At 37.1% G+C, this 16,334-nt stretch overlaps 1 protein-coding gene across 1 annotated transcript in view; it reads left to right on the top strand.

Moving 5' to 3' along the window:
- LOC135226561 (laminin subunit beta-1-like) overlaps positions 1-15,076 on the top strand; it is a gene marked incomplete in the record, with an annotated part of 308,726 nt that extends 293,650 nt beyond the window's left edge. The window contains 2 exon segments of the mRNA XM_064266238.1: positions 3,852-3,987; positions 14,564-15,076. Of these exon segments, the coding sequence (XP_064122308.1) occupies positions 3,852-3,987; positions 14,564-14,712 (285 nt within the window).
- Between the last annotated feature and the right edge of the window lie 1,258 nt (positions 15,077-16,334).

Genomic DNA, 16,334 nt, shown 5'->3' with positions numbered 1-16,334 from the left:
AAGGGTAAGCTCCCTTCCGGTAGCGGGGGAGAGATATAAGGATATAGTAGGCAAGCAATCGACCATCCATAGCGCCCACCCTGCCCGCTAGCGGAGCCAATAACCTATAACCAAAGGGGCCCCGGCTGCGACGGAAGGCTCCTTTCGTACCGTAAGGGAGGTGGCTGAGCAATGGGGAGGGGGGGGAGGGAGGGCGGTCCCGGCGAAACACGGCGGGGAGCGAGAAAAAGGGGGGAGGATGGCCTACTCCTCCCCGCCTCACCAACTACCCGCATGGAGACCCGGTACCTCATAGTGGTCGCCCTATACCCCTGCTGGCGGAACCCCCCGGTCACCTCCAGAGTGTGAGAGAAGGCGATGAGGTTGTTATAACAACCAAGGGGTCCCCCAGCTCACCCTCCCTACATCAGAGAGGGAGGGAAGGGGCAGGGTAAGGTGCTATAGGACACGTGACCGCAAGTGCCTAGGCCGCGAGCAACACAATCGTGGTAGGGCCACTTGAAACCAAGCTGTACCACATGTGTAACAAGCACCTAGGCTATCCTAACACCCTAAATTAATAAAATACATCGAAAAGGGGGAAGAGACCTTTTTAGTAAAAGAGAAAGAAGCCCAGGAGGGGCGACGTTCCGTAAACATAAGCCACCGGAGCCAGCGTGCCGATGTAGCAAGAGCCGGGATGCTGGGCCGAAAATAATAATGATAGCCCTAAATACCAAGCTAAGAGAATGGTAGGAGGGCTGAACTAGCTAAAACTCGATGTAAACAATGAATGTGAAAAAGTAAGCCCATAAGCATAAGAAGTCCCAGTATGGAGGACCGGGAATTCTTACGAGGCGGCATGGCCGCACGAGACAACCGGGGGAACCGTATATGACCTATAAAAGGAAAATACTGGTACCCGGAAGACAAAAATACAGTAAAATGTTACTTATGAGTTACTTAACTTAGCCGTGGCGATTGCAGAGCGTTCCATGATGCAGATGCGGATAAATCGCAAGAAAAGCACAAGCACAAGAAAATGGCGACTTGTCGCTGGCGCTAAAATTTAAGGATGACCGCTAGGGGCGCTGCTGTCCGTGGCGTCCCTACCTAGTAGTAGTAGTAGAAGCTGCATCGCCCGTTGGTATCAGCTCTCTCTTGGGGGGATTCTGGGTAGGAAGTTCTAATTGGTGTTTGGCTCGTGGTAGTGTTCCACACTCGCCCATATATCATACCGACACTCTTTTTAAGAGTGAGCGAGTCAGTTTTACTGACATTTTCTTAATTTTGTTTTTCTCTGGTAATTTTAGGCTAATTTTACCTAGAAAGAATAATATTAAGGATACTTTCATAGGCCGACACGAGCTGAGCCCAGAAATTGTTTTTAATAATGGACACCCGTAGATATTAACGAGTAGTAGCTATCATTTTACGTGTCAATTTGACTACAAATGTACATTTTTAGTACATTCTGTAAAATATTTATGAAATTGTATGCACTAATTCTTTATGGACTGTAAGGAACAGTCCCATAAATACAGACGCTACTAGGGACTGGGGCATCAAATGTCTTTTTGCTGTTTCTGGTACTAGTCACTAGGGGGTTACAATGGACCCCTCAAAAATAATGTAAATTTCAACAAGAAACTCAATTATTATAGAGAGACTGTAATTTCCATATAAATACTTGACCGGAGTTATTACCTAGATCTGCCTATATCAATGTCAACTCAAACCCTTTGAGGTTTAAATTAACTTTGAAGCCTTGTTTATGTCTATAGTGCTTAAAATGAGCCCTTATGGTTTGCTTATGTTTAGGTTTTAATTTTAATTATAAAAACACCCAATACCATTCAGGTTACTTTTATGACTAACCCGATTTTACCAACCTAAGTAACTTTTCCATAAGGTTTAGGTTAGTATCACTGGTATAATCTACTCTTACCAAATCTGGTTAAGTTTTTACTTATTACTGACAAAATTTTAATGTGTAACCTTATTGCTTAGTTAGGCTACATAGTCGAGTTACTTTTGGCCACAACAGCAAAAATTGTTCTGGAACCTTTTGGAAGCCTTTTGGTGACAAGTTCCAGCAAGGTGGCAGAGATTATAATACCAGAGGTGGATCTTAGTAAGAAATTCTGCCAAGACCTTCGCCTCTCCTTCTCATAGGGGTCCAAATTGGAGCATATCTATATATAAAGGGAGTTTTTCCCCTTCAGAAGGGAGTTGTAGCATCACCCATTCCTTGGTGGAATTTCTGAAACTGGGATGACCATGGCAAATGTTTATAATTCTACCATTGCCTATGGTCTTTTAGTCACTAGAAGATTTTGGAAATCTGTCTTTACAAGATTAATAATTTTGAAATGAAGGGACAGAAGTTTCCACCTACTTGGTGAGCAACTTGGGTCTCATTCAAAAAGGGAAGTAGCAATTTTTTTTTTAAAGGGTGTCTTCTATAGCTATTAATGCGCATTGAGTCATCTCACCAAGGATTATTGGTATCATCAGGGACGAGTATTGGAGCCCCTATCATGTTTTGATTTGAAGTTTTGTATTCCAAACTGACCATTTAGTTGTTTCCAGTCGGAATTCCAACATTAGACCTTGTTTGGGCAGCATTTGTACCCCTCTCACTTTTGGGTTACAGGATGCAGTAATTTTACACCTTGAAGTGTACTTGACTGACTTAATTTCCTTTTCAGAATCATGCATCATGTCTCATATATTGCTGTTCTGCGGCAAGGGCATCTTTGATGTTATTCATAATTTCCTTACAGAATTAATCAAATTTTAGTATTGATTAATACTGTATTAAATTTAATAAGAGTAAAGATAATAACTAATAAAAATAATAATTCTCTCTCTCTCTCTCTCTCTCTCTCTCTCTCTCTCTCTCTCTCTCTCTCTCTCTCTCTCTCTCTCTCTCAAATATTATTATTAATGTAAACAGAAATAATATGGATTCATTAAAGAAAATACTACATAGTGAATTAGTACGATTTTAGTTTATGAATTAATAAATTATGTAAGGAATGCACATGACTCCAATTTTTTGCTGATAGACTTGAAGAGAAGGGGGGAAGGATATAGCTGTCAGAAATTTCAAGAAACCTGACAGCAAGGGTTGGATGGTCAGTGTTCCCAACTTAGTGGGTCAGTTTTGCTGACTTGGCAGTCAAAGGATATAGAACTGAAATCTCTCTCTCTCTCTCTCTCTCTCTCTCTCTCTCTCTCTCTCTCTCTCTCTCTCTCAGCACAAGATACTGTCATAGTGGTAACACTCTGTTTTGCCTAGAATGGTTAGAAGTATGTACTATGTATATATCTTTAGGGGTACTAATGTTTAAGATGACTTTGAAATAATATAGGATAATAATTTAAGGTATATTTGATGTAGAAAGTTATTTAAGGTATACATTTGGTTATTTGAACTTTCAAGATAAGGAGTTATAACCATTTTTAGAGGAGTTCTAAGTATTCATAGATTTTAACTATTCACGGGGTCTGGTATGCATCCCCCACAAATACAGGGGTCCACTGTATTTAGTATTTTCTTGTGTTGAGTCACTCTTCTCTTCCTTCTGAATGGGTGCAGATGCTTTATTTTATATCTGAACCTTCATACACGCTTACAGACTGAGTGAAGAAGAATGATAGGTATATCTCTCATCCATAAGTTAAATACCTAATCATTGAACATCAGCATTCATATGTTAACCTCAAGTTAATGGATTTTACATACAAAATATAAACTACAATTAAAAGATATAAGTTATGGTATTAAAGGATATGAAATTTTGCTCATAGCAGGTTATGTATATTCATAGAGGAATGTGTATAAATAAATGTTTTTGTTTTTCCAGAGTTATCTTAAGGTAGCTGAACAGTTAGAAATTAAATCCAGAGCAGCAGAAGAGGCAAGAAACAGAGCAGAAAAGCTGAAAAATCAAGCTAATAAGTTAGCATCAGAAGCATTTGCCAAGTTAAACATGTTAAAAGGTAAGCATTAAGTAATAAATAGATTTTTCATATGTTGTTGCTATCCTTAGCTACTAGGTGGTTTTGCTTGGAAGACATTTTTATTTTATTAAAAACAGTTAAAAAAACATGTTTTGATGTAGGAGAAACCTATTTTTGGTAGCTGCTGTGAGTCCTCAAAGGAGTTACTCTCATGGTTCCTAGATGGTTCTGTAAGATAGACCAACCAATTTCAAAGAATTCTCTTCTAGTTGGTTTCAGCCAGTATAATGCACATTGACACTGATAGATTATAAGACTCAAGACAAGAGGGATCTCTCTCTTGTCTACAGAGACTGCCTAGAGTCTTCCTTGTCTTAACCTGCAGATGTGGCAACCGCTCATTGCACGTTGTCCATTATCATGGCAACCATCACTCTGCATGAGGCTATTTACTCATTACAGGGCTCCCTCACTAATTTAATAGTTGGAACACCTATAAAAAATGCTTAAAACTGCCTCTTTTGTTAGTTAAAACTCAAGAAAAACCCACTACAAATTTTTATACCTTTTTTTGTGAAAAGTACCACGAATAATGGAGGTATATGTTCCAGAGAGAAATCTGTGAATCCTTGAGTCCACGAATCTGGAGTCTGCGAATACGGGGGTTTCACTTTACACCCCAAACCATCATCTTGGATTACCCTTTTACAACTGTTACTCTTAAGTTTATATGGCCCCTAAAATGCTTATAACAATGATTTGCTGATTTTAAAATATTAATATTACATAATATAAACACAGCAAAATATCTATGAAATATTTATGTAATACAAATTAAATAAGTCTGTCTTACAAAACATTTTACAACTAAAGGGATTTTGACGTAGGAAAAATCTATTTCTGGGCGAGGAAGCCGTGTCGCCCAGTGAAATACGTTCCTTTAGCGCTATTTCTAAGGTGAATTATTGCTAAAATACCATAGAACTGCTAAATTGGACATGCCAGAATATTCTGACTCGCTCACCCTTTCTAAAAGGGTGTCGGTATGAATCTGGGGCGAGTGCAAAACACTACAACAGCAGCCTCTCCAATTAGCCTTTTCCACATCAAAACCCCTTAGGAAAGGGGAGCCGTGCTACGGCTCACTCCCTGCTACCGTGAAGGTAGCGTCAGGGTCGGCATACCTGCAGATAGCATTCTAGCTTGGTGACTAAGTAGGGTGGGAAAGAACGGGTGGGATTTCACTGGGCGACACAGCTTCCTCGCCCAGAAATAGATTTTTCCTACGTCAAAACCCCTTTTCTGGGCTCAGCCGTGTCGCTCCGTGAAATTGTACCAGAGAAAACACCAAGCTAAAGACATATAAGTTAAATGACAATATAAAAATAAAGGATTGAAAGTGAAAAACAACTAAAAAATGTGAGAATATAATAAACTAAGATACACATAGTATAAAAATATAACATAGCCTTAACCCTCTTACGCCGACTGGACGTATTTTACGACAACATTTTTTGTCTCCCGTGTGATGACTGGACGTATTTTACGTCGACTTACAAAAGTTTTTTTTTAAATTCGCGGAAAAATACTTATAGGCCTACACGCCTAAAACTTTTGAATCACACGCCTTGGGGGATGCTGGGAGTTCACGGATCAAGGTGTTGTTTTGTTTACAATCGTTACGCAGGCGCGCAAGTGTGAATTTCTTTCTTGCCGCACTAAAAAGTATCTGTGACACATCTCGGAAATTATTTCGTCACTTTGACATAATTTTTGTACCATTGTAAATTAGCCGTTACATGAAGTATTATATATGAAAATGTGCGCATTTTTATCTAGAATACAACAATAAAATACTCATGATTGTAGCTTTTATCAGTTTTGAGATATTTTCATATAAATAACGATAATTGCCAAAATTTCAACCTTCGGTCAACTTTGACTCTACCGAAATGGTCGAAAAACGCAATTGTAAGCTAAAACTCTTATATTTTAGTATTATTCAATCATTTACCTTAATTTTGCAACAAATTGGAAGTCTCTAGCACAATATTTCGATTTATGGTGAATTTATGAAAAAACTTTTTCCTTACGTCCGCGCAGTAACTCTTCCGAAAAAAATCATACATGCGATTGTGGTAATGTTTGGTCCATTTTAAAATTAGCCATTATATAAAGTTTTATATATGGAAATGTGCGCAATTTCATGCACAATACAACTAAAAACAACCCATGGTTGTAGCTTTTATCAGTTTTGAGATATTTTCATATAAATAACGATGTGCCAAAATATCAACCTTCGGTCAACTTTGACTCTACCGAAATGGTCGAAAAACGCAATTGTAAGCTAAAACGCTTATATTCTAGTAATATTCAAGCATTTACCTTCATTTTGCAACAAATTGGAAGTCTCTAGCACAATATTTTGATTTATGGTGAATTTATGAAAAAAATAACATTTTCTTTACGTCCGTGCGGTAACTCTTCCGAAAAAATCATACGTGCGATTGTGGTAATGTTTGCACCATTTTAAATTAGCCGTTACATAAAGTTTTATATATGAAAATATGTGCAATTTCATGTAGAATACAACAAAAAATAATTGAAGGTTGTAGCTTTTCTCATTTTTGAAATATTTGCATATAAATCACGATAAATAGAAAAAAAACCACGTTCGGTCAACTTTGACTCTACCGAAATGGTCGAAAAACGCAATTGTAAGCTAAAAATCTTACAGTCTAGTAATATTCAGTCATTTATCTTAATCTTGAAACAAATTCGAAGTCTCTAGCAAAATATTTAGATTTATGGTAATTTAAATAAAAAAAAAAACTTTCTTCCTTACCGCGCGTGGATTCTCCGCCGCAAATCTCTGAAATGCGTATGTTGCATTCTCGGAATATTTGCTCCATTTCATATTAGGCATTTCATAGAGTTTTATATATGAAAATTTGCGCAATTTCATTTAGAATAAAACGAAAAATATTTGCATATAAAAAATATATATATAAAAAATTCGACATTTGGTCAACTTTAACTTGTCAGATATGGTCGAAAACTGCAATTGTAAGCTAATACTCTTACAGTATAGTAATATTCAATCATTTGTCTTCATTTTGAAAGAAATTGGAAGTCTCTAGGACAATATTTAGATTTATGGTGAATTTTTGAAAAAAATATTTGTTTACGTCCGCACGTTACGAATTCATGCATTATTTTGTGATAATATTTTCTCTGTGTTGCTTTTATTGTTTTACAATGTGTTATATACCAAAATGATTGCAATTTAGTGTACATTACAATGAAAAAAAGTAACTTGTTACCTTTAACCGTTTTGCGCACAGCGCGATTTGAATACAATTATACGTATATGAAAATAAATTTCGTTTTTGCGCTATCATATATTGCATTATTTATATATGATAATGATAATTTTTTTCATTTCTGATGGTTGCATACTAAACTTCAGCCAATGGCCAAAAAAGGAGCCAAAAATGAACTCTTAATCTTGAAAACTAAGCACGCTGTGATTTTTTGAAAAAAATATTTTTTCTGCTTCCGCGCTCACTCTGAAACACCTCCGGCACATGGGAGACAATTTTTTTTTTACCGCTTCGGCGTAAGAGGGTTAATAGACACCATATTTTAAGGCTAAAGATGTATATAAATTTCAGTTACAAAAATACAGATTTAAATTGTAATACAATAACAATATGTACAAATAGAACTTAAACTCTAAATATGAACATCATAGTATGGGCTGAGGTAGCTTAGGTAGATTGTTAATGAGGCTGGCGGAAAGAAAATGAGGAAAAATTAAAGCCACTGCAAATTGTTCATGCTTTATGCAGCAGGGGGGGGACCCCCACGGTCTGCCCACTGCGACTGTCGGGTATTTAAGAGCCTCCAAGGACTCAAGGTAATGGCGTTTAAAAACTGAGGGTGACTTCCAACCAGTGTACTTTTTAAGATCATCAAAACACATATATTTAAAATAGTTAATAGTTGTCGCAATAGCTCGGATGTCATGCACCTTCGGAAATGATCCTGGATTAGCTTTCTTTATAAAATACAAAATTTGTTGCCTTATGCCCTTTAGAGAAATGGTCCCCCCAGCTTCCCTAATGAAAAGCGGACCATTCGAATGGCCAGATGTCCTAGAAAGGAAATCCTTCAGTGTTTGCACAGGGCACAATGATGGATCCTGTGGAAGCGGGACAATTTTCCATGGCGACCACCTATCTAAAGGGTCCTCATTCTTGGCGAGAAATGTCTGATCTGGTGAAAGCAACATGTCCCCCGAAGGTAAAAATTCTATATGACCTGGGTATCTAGATAAAGCTGACAGCTCTGAAACCCTAGCACCTGAAGCCAGACTTAACAAAAATAGTGTCTTACGCAATAAGGATTGATAATCACACGCCAAGTTGTCTGTATCCGAAGCGAGCTAAAGTACATCGTTAAGAAACCATGACACCGTCGACGGTCTCTGTACAGGCCGAAGATGTGCACAAGCCCTCGGAATAGACGTGAAGTAAGACTCAGTTAAATTGATACCAAATCAGATCTGGAAAATCTTTTTCAAGGCTGATTTCGTAGTTGTAATTGTGCTAGCCGCCAAACCTTGTTCAAATAAACTCCTGAAGAAGGTGATAGCTACATTAACTGACATATTTTGGATATTGGAAGCATTGAGGAAAGCCGCCAATTTCTTAACTGCTGAATCATATTGGCGGAGTGTTGATTCCCTTGTGTCTGACTCCAAGAACGAAATGTTTTCTGGGTCTATGTCCTCCCTGTATAAATAAGCATGGCCGTTTTCTCTCATAGTATTGAAGTCGTTCCGTTTTCCTTTTATATTGGTAAAACAATTTAAATTATCTCTAATTTACTCTTTTACATAGAGCAACACTGTTATTTGATCACTAATTATGTACTGTATTTTTTCATATTATATGATAAAAATTATGTACAGTGTACTTATACTCAGTGGTGGGATTCAAATACAGTAGAGCCCCGCCTCACGACTGTATTAGAACTCGACATAATCGGATTTCGCCATTAAATTTCCAATAAATTTTGTATCTGTGTTCAAACAAAAAACTGGATTCCGACCCTCAGACCATATGATGTTTGTAAACAAAACTGTTTCCGCCAGCCGCCGCTAGTTAGCATCAACCAGTGTTACCAAATGTAGCATAATTTCATGTTTTTTAGCATAATTTAACCCAAGAATTGGAGCTTAGCATAAATTCTATCATACTTAGGGTTATAGTACAATTTTAGAATGTACATTTTCACTAAAATTTTAAATAAAATGCAGAAAATTCCTCAATTTCATACACAGCTTTAGTGAATATATGTATCTTCATAGTGAAATTGCCTCAAAAGCAGCACTAACAAATGAGTTGATTGCTAAGTTTGAACCCAACTAAGGAATGTTAAATTTTGTGAATATAAATACCCACAGTGGCATGACAAACAATCAGTAAAGTGTGAATAATGTTCTTTCTTCATGATAAAGTCTGATTTTTTTCCTTTTTTAAGTTTTATTTTTTTCAGTAGTTATCAAAATTTTAATTATGTCTGAAGTGATTCATTGTGGATGTGATCTGTTAAAGAAAAATGATGTTTTAGTGGCATGATAATGATCAGTAATAAGTAAGTATATTTTTCTTCTTGCATAGAGACCGGTTTGTTTGTTTTCCTTTTTTTTTTAGTTTTAATTTTGCAGTAGAAATCGAAATTTTATATTTGAAGTAATATTCACACATTTTTCAAGTATTTATTAATTGTGTATGTGACCTGTTAAAGAAAAATGGTGTCTCAGTGGCATGGTATGATTTTCTTCATGAGTAGAGACGTATTTGTTTTCCTTTTTTAGTTTGAATTTTTTAGTAGAGATATCAAAATGTTAAATAATATCTGAAGTGATTTTCACACATTTTTCAAATGGTATACTAGTAATTGCATATGTGATCTATTAAAGAAAAATGCTCACGCATGAGGCGCGCGTTTCAGTAGCAAATGCAATAGTATTTAAGTGTTAGGTTTGGAGTGAAGGCAATGTTACGTACGTAGGTTACATGTGCGGTTTGGTAGCGAATGCAATCTTTAAGCTTTGTTAAGCTTGCCGGTAAAGAAGAGGTTAGCCATAGCTTAAATCAGAGAAGCTACTATGGTAAATATGTGCGTAGTAATTAAGAAATTAAGACGATTCTTTTATGTCTACTGTAATACATCATTGTTTACGTGTGAGATTTGGTAGTGAAACCATTGTTACATACGTAACATGTGGGGCTCGGTAGCAACGCAATCTAAGCTTTTTAAGCTTGCCGGTAAAGAAGAGTTAGCCTTACCTTAACTCAGAAGCCGCTATGGTATACATAGTAATTATAGAAATTAAGCAGATTATTTTATGTCTGCTGTAAAAATACATCAATGTTTACGTATTGAGTAGTTGATGATCCTACCACAGTTCCTACTACTAGTAGCTTCAAATATGAACCCTCAGTCCCAGCTATGATATTTTATCAAGTCTAATAATTTTTAACAAAAGTGGAAAACTCCACAAGACTTGACCCAAATTAATAGCTAATGATATATACGACTTGGACTCAAACCCGAGAACAATTTCCTGGGGTTCAAGAACCATATCAAGGTAGTCCCAAATCGAGGGGTTCCTCATAGACAGCTGAAACATCAATATTAGGACAGGAAGTCCCGGTTGTCAGCAGGGTTCTGTTCTCGGTAGGGTGTCGGTAAGTGAAAACCACCATTAACTAAAACTCAGCGATTTAGGTGCTTATGGCGCCAATATCCTTTTAATGGCACCATAACTCTATTACTGGCACCTTATGGTGCGATAACCAGAACTTGGCGCATTATAGCGCCATAAATCGCCAATTCTATGGTGCTAGACAAATGCCATAAACAGGATCACCATGAACCGAGTCGATAACTGGAGACTGTCTGTATACAGGCAGTCCCCGGGTTACGACGGTGTCGGCTTACGACGTTCTGAGGTTACGACACTTGTCAATAGACGTTATTTCCAGGGTTACGACGCATGTTCCAGGGTTACGACGCCTACAACGCTCATCTGGGAGATGAAATATGACACCAAAAATGGAAAATAATCAATATTTGAAGGTTTTTTGATGAAAAATGCAATAAGAATGCAGTTTACATAGTTTTCAATGCACCCAAAGCATTAAAAGTAAGATTTTCTTGGGATTTTTGATGATGTTCCGGCTTACAACGATTTTCGGCTTACGACGCGTCTCAAGAACGGAACCCCCGTCGTAACCCGGGGACCGCCTGTATATGTCAGTGAATAACACAGCTGCTGATGAACTCTTTTCTGGGCTCGGCCGTGTCGCTCCGTGAAATATGTTCCTTTAGCGCTATTTCTAAGGTAAAATATTGCTATAATACCAGAGAACTGCTAAATTGGACATGTCAGAATATTCTGACTCGCTCACCTTATTAAAAGGTGTCGGTATGGATCTAGGGCGAGTGAAATACACTACCACAGCAGCCTCTCCAATTAGCCTTTTCCACATCAAAACCCTTTAGAAAAGGGGAGCCGTGCTATGGCTCACTTCCTGCTACAGCGTAGGTAGCGTCAGTGACGTCATTCCTTTAGATAGCCTTTCGTGAGCTGCACGCATTTTTTGCACTCTCGTATTTTCTGCTTTTTTGCTTGTGTTTTTGCGTTATGGATCGTCAGTCTCCTTCTGCATCAAAGTTAAGTACTGATTTTTGTTCGACACTATTTAGGGAGTGCTTTTGACCTTCGTGGTCCTTTTTATTTAGGATTTTTTGAGGCATTGCCTTTCGCAGTGGCGGCTGTGAGCCGCCATTTCGGCGTACCCTTTTGTGTCGTGTTGGTTTCATGTGGTCTTCCATACCTAGTGAACTGAGTTCCTTATCAGTATGAAGTGTTTTTCCTTTGCAGTGCAGTATTGTTGATCTTGTGTATATTTTTCATTTTTCATTTTAGTTTTAATTATTTTTCATGAGTTAGCACGGGGGTTTCCTTCCGAGCACGTGTCGTTGTTTCGTGCCTCATCGGGTACCCACCATTATATTTTTCGTGCATGTCTTTCTGTTGTTACGTATTTTCTATGACGCTAGGTTTATTTTGTTTTCATACCTACTGTGGCCGTCTGCCCAACGGTATCTTTATATCATTACGGCAATAGGCTAGTTCTGGTGTACCACGGTCAGGGCCATCTTTATCGGGTGGCCCTCCCTGGTTGTTATGCATATTAGGGTTATTTCTCTCCCCAGTTGTTCGTTTTCCTTTCCCCCGTGTTACCTCATGATTTTGTGTTACTTTTATATATTGTTACTTTTTGTATGTTTTTTGTTTGGGTGTGCAGTCGGCCAGCCTACGACGTAGGCCACCCCCCGCCTTCCTAGCGGTCCAGTAACCACGAGGAGCCACTGGGTCACGTGATCGTCACCCCATCCGACCTACCTTCCCTCCCCTCAACGGGCCCCCCACCAAGGTGGGTGCTTTGCTCGCTCAGGTTGTCGCTGACGACCGACCCGAGTTCTGTTGGGGAGGGGTGGAGGGGGCCTACACAGGCCTGCGGTTGGTGGGTGTCGCTTCTCAGCCGACCTCGCCCCAGAGTTTGGGGGGGAGGGACTTCCGCTTGCCCAGCCTCGGTTGTCCTGGCTCGGGCGTGCTCAACTCCTCTCGGCTCACAGGGTTTGTTCACCCTCCCGCCTTAGAACATTCCCTCCCCGCGTATGGCGGGTCAGGATTCTGGCCTCTCCGGCAATCACATGGGGGTTATGTTTTACGGAAGGTTATACCTCCGTTGGCGGAGATGAGTAGTTTTGTTATTTTACATTATTGTTATTTATGCATGGAGCCTTCGGGTTCATCCGTCCGTCCCGGGATTGTCCTTTGCTGGTACCTTTTACTTGTATTCTCCCTGATCAGGTAGCTACAGTCGGAGGCTCTGGGATACCCGGAATGTATAGGCCTCCCGGCTACATCGGTTCCGGGTTGATTTATATGGTTCTTAGCATGGGTTCCCGGGTCGGGAATATCTTTTTAGTCCGGGCTACTCCGGCATAATATGTTACCATGAACTTTTCATACCGTTATTACAGTGGTACTCATGTATCATTATATTTACAGGCCACCCAATGTCTGGTTGCCGGCTGATAGAAGATTCAGTAGCAGCAGGCAAGGCATGTCCTCTGCTACAGTTGAGAGTAATTTGAAGTAGCTATGTTATCTGTTCCTTATCTCCTTTCCACCAGCCTCATTAACAGTCTACCTCAGCTACCTCAGCCCATTTTATTGGTGATAATACTGGGCAATGTAAAGTATTTTTGTATATGATGTTATTGTATTGTAACTAAATTCTATTTTATATGAATTGTTGTGCCTTAAAATATGGTGTATATTAAGGCTGTGATATGTTTTTGTATTATATGTATTGAAGTTTATTATATTCTCATATTTTAGTTGTTTTTCATTTTCAATCCTTTATTATTTATTCTATTGTCATTTAACTTATATGTTTATAGCTTGGTGTTTTCTCTGGTACAATTTCATGGAGCGACACGGCCGAGCCCAGAAAAGGGATTTTGACGTAGGAAAAATCTATTTCTGGGCGAGGAAGCCATGTCGCCCAGTGAAATCCCACCCTATCTTTCCCACCCTTCTTAGTCACCAAGCTAGAAAGCTATCTACAGGTATGACGTCACTGACGCTACCTACGCGGTAGCAGGAAGTGAGCCGTAGCACGGCTCCCCTTTTCTAAAGGGTTTCGATGTGGAAAAGGCTAATTGGAGAGGCTGCTGTGGTAGTGTATTTCACTCGCCCCAGATCCATACCGACACCTTTTAATAAGGTGAGCGAGTCAAGAATATTCTGACATGTCCAATTTAGCAGTTCTCTGGTATTATAGCAATATTTTACCTTAGAAATAGCATTAAAGGAACGTATTTCACTGGGCGACACGGCTTCCTCGCCCAGAAATAGATTTTTCCTACGTCAAAATCCCTTTATTACGAGCTGTTACTTTCTCTGCAAATTCTGAACAACCTGTAACAAAGAGAAGTCTGTTCTAAGAAATTCCCTACAGTAAGCCACAATAAATGTAGTTAAACATTATGAGAATGTCTGTAAGAGAATACTTATAAAAAATCTAAGTTCTCAACCAGCAGTCAGGACAGCAAAGTGTAGCAAATCTGTTCTGTACTGCAGCCAAAAGAAAAGTGAGTGCAATGGTTTGTTTGAGTGACGGATACATACTCCCCCACACAAATCCCATCTCAACCTGTTAACCACCTTGTAACAAGTTTCGACCAGTTTCCAGCTGTCACTGAAAGATAATCCCATATAATAGGCAATGGTTTGTATTCCAGTAGGAACAAATGAGTCTCACCTCACAAGAGAAGGATCTTTAACCTCATAGGATATGAAGATCCCCCCAATAGTCCATGCAGTTCCCACTTTAACTTTAAATGTAAGACAATGGGCATGCCAGCTAAAATATCATTAGCTTACAAATCAGATGTGATAATAAGTTTTTTTTTATTTTTTATGTAAAGATACATGAAATCTAACAAGTTTCTGCTTTTTCAGAAATGGATGGGGTTTTCCAAAAGAATGAATTGATACTGGAAAATTTTGAAGAGGAAATAAGACGAATGGAAATAAGTATGGAAGAATACCATCTAATTATATCTCAAAAGACAGAATTCTATGCTACTTGCCAATCTGGAAGACGTTGATCTCAGCATATTATGAAAGCTATAAATTAAAAGTGATTAAATCAGAAGTTACAGCAGCATCATTGTTCCAAAAAGACTATATCTTTTGAGTCTATAATACATAATGATTTCCAAGTTGTAAGAGACTCATTTAATGAATTACTTTAATAATCTTGCATCTTTTCCAGACTAGAAACACTGTAATTTATGTAACCAATATTTTGGACTTTGGAAGTGTGTGTGCTTTAAGTTTACTTTTAATTGACTAAAAGTAGGTCATGTAAATTGTGTGTTGCATGAATATTCTTGTGGTAATTAGCATTTTATATTTTTTTTAAGACAGTTGAGAATAACCATATTTTAGAAGTTTATATATATATATATATATACATCTCTAATATTATACTATATTATATATTATATATAAAACCCACTATATATTATATTGTAATTTATTTTATATATTATATATAAATTATATATCATATATGTATGATACTATATATATATATATATCATATATATGTTCTATCTATCTATATATATATATATATATTATATATATAATATATATATTATATCTTAGAAATAATATATATATAATAAAATACTGCCATACAAAAAATATTAAGGATACATAAAGATTTTATGTGGCATCTTCTTGATTTTCAAAAAAATGCTTGCTTTTGTGTGCTATGGACAAATTAATGTTTTTTATTTAAAAACTTTGATAAAATGGACTTATCATTAACAACCACAAACCACACACACACACACACACACACACACACACACATTATATATATATATATTATATACATATATATATATATATATATTTATATATATATATATATATATATATATATACGTATATACTTACACATATTTAGTTATTCATGTAACTATGATTATAATGAAAATTTTCTATCTTTAAAGATGACAATCATCACAGATTTGTTTTTGGGATCTAAAGAAATGTTGAGGTTATAGCAATTTTGTAAACAACCTATTTTAATAACAATAAAAAGTTATTTTATATACTAATTCTTTACCTATTAGACTTGGAATACAAGATTTTTTGTGTAATAATTGATTAAAAGTTGAATACTACAATATTTTCACACTTAACAGACCTAGAGGTTCAGATCCCACATTAATACTATTTGAGTTAATGGTTATCAGTCCAAGCTGTGTATATAGTCTTTTATGTTGTCCAAGTATATTATGTAAATGCAGAGGAGAACCATGATGTATAGGCCACCTGATGCTTTCCTTTCTGTTGAAAGATTTGAAAGAATGGCAATTTTTTGCTACAGAATTATCTAATTTTAAATTTTTTCATGAGTGTTAATGATATTTGTACAAAAAATCAAATGTAAAATTGAAACTATATATTTTTATTGCACCTATAGATGCATATTTGATACATCAAAACACAGTCACTTTAAGGTCACCTTGCCAGCAGTTCAAGTTACGTACTGTGCACCGGTTATTAAACTGAAATCTGAGTTATTCTTCCAAGTATTTGTACAGTAATTACTAAATGTTAAATCTACACATATGGCAATAGCATTTTGCATATTATAATGTATGTAAAGTACTATATAGATGATTTGTATGTAATTTATTTTTTTCTAATT

The sequence above is a fragment of the Macrobrachium nipponense genome, chromosome 14 (assembly GCF_015104395.2).
Source record: "Macrobrachium nipponense isolate FS-2020 chromosome 14, ASM1510439v2, whole genome shotgun sequence".
Classification (NCBI taxonomy): domain Eukaryota; kingdom Metazoa; phylum Arthropoda; class Malacostraca; order Decapoda; family Palaemonidae; genus Macrobrachium; species Macrobrachium nipponense.
This window is presented reverse-complemented; position numbering and strand designations above follow the sequence as displayed.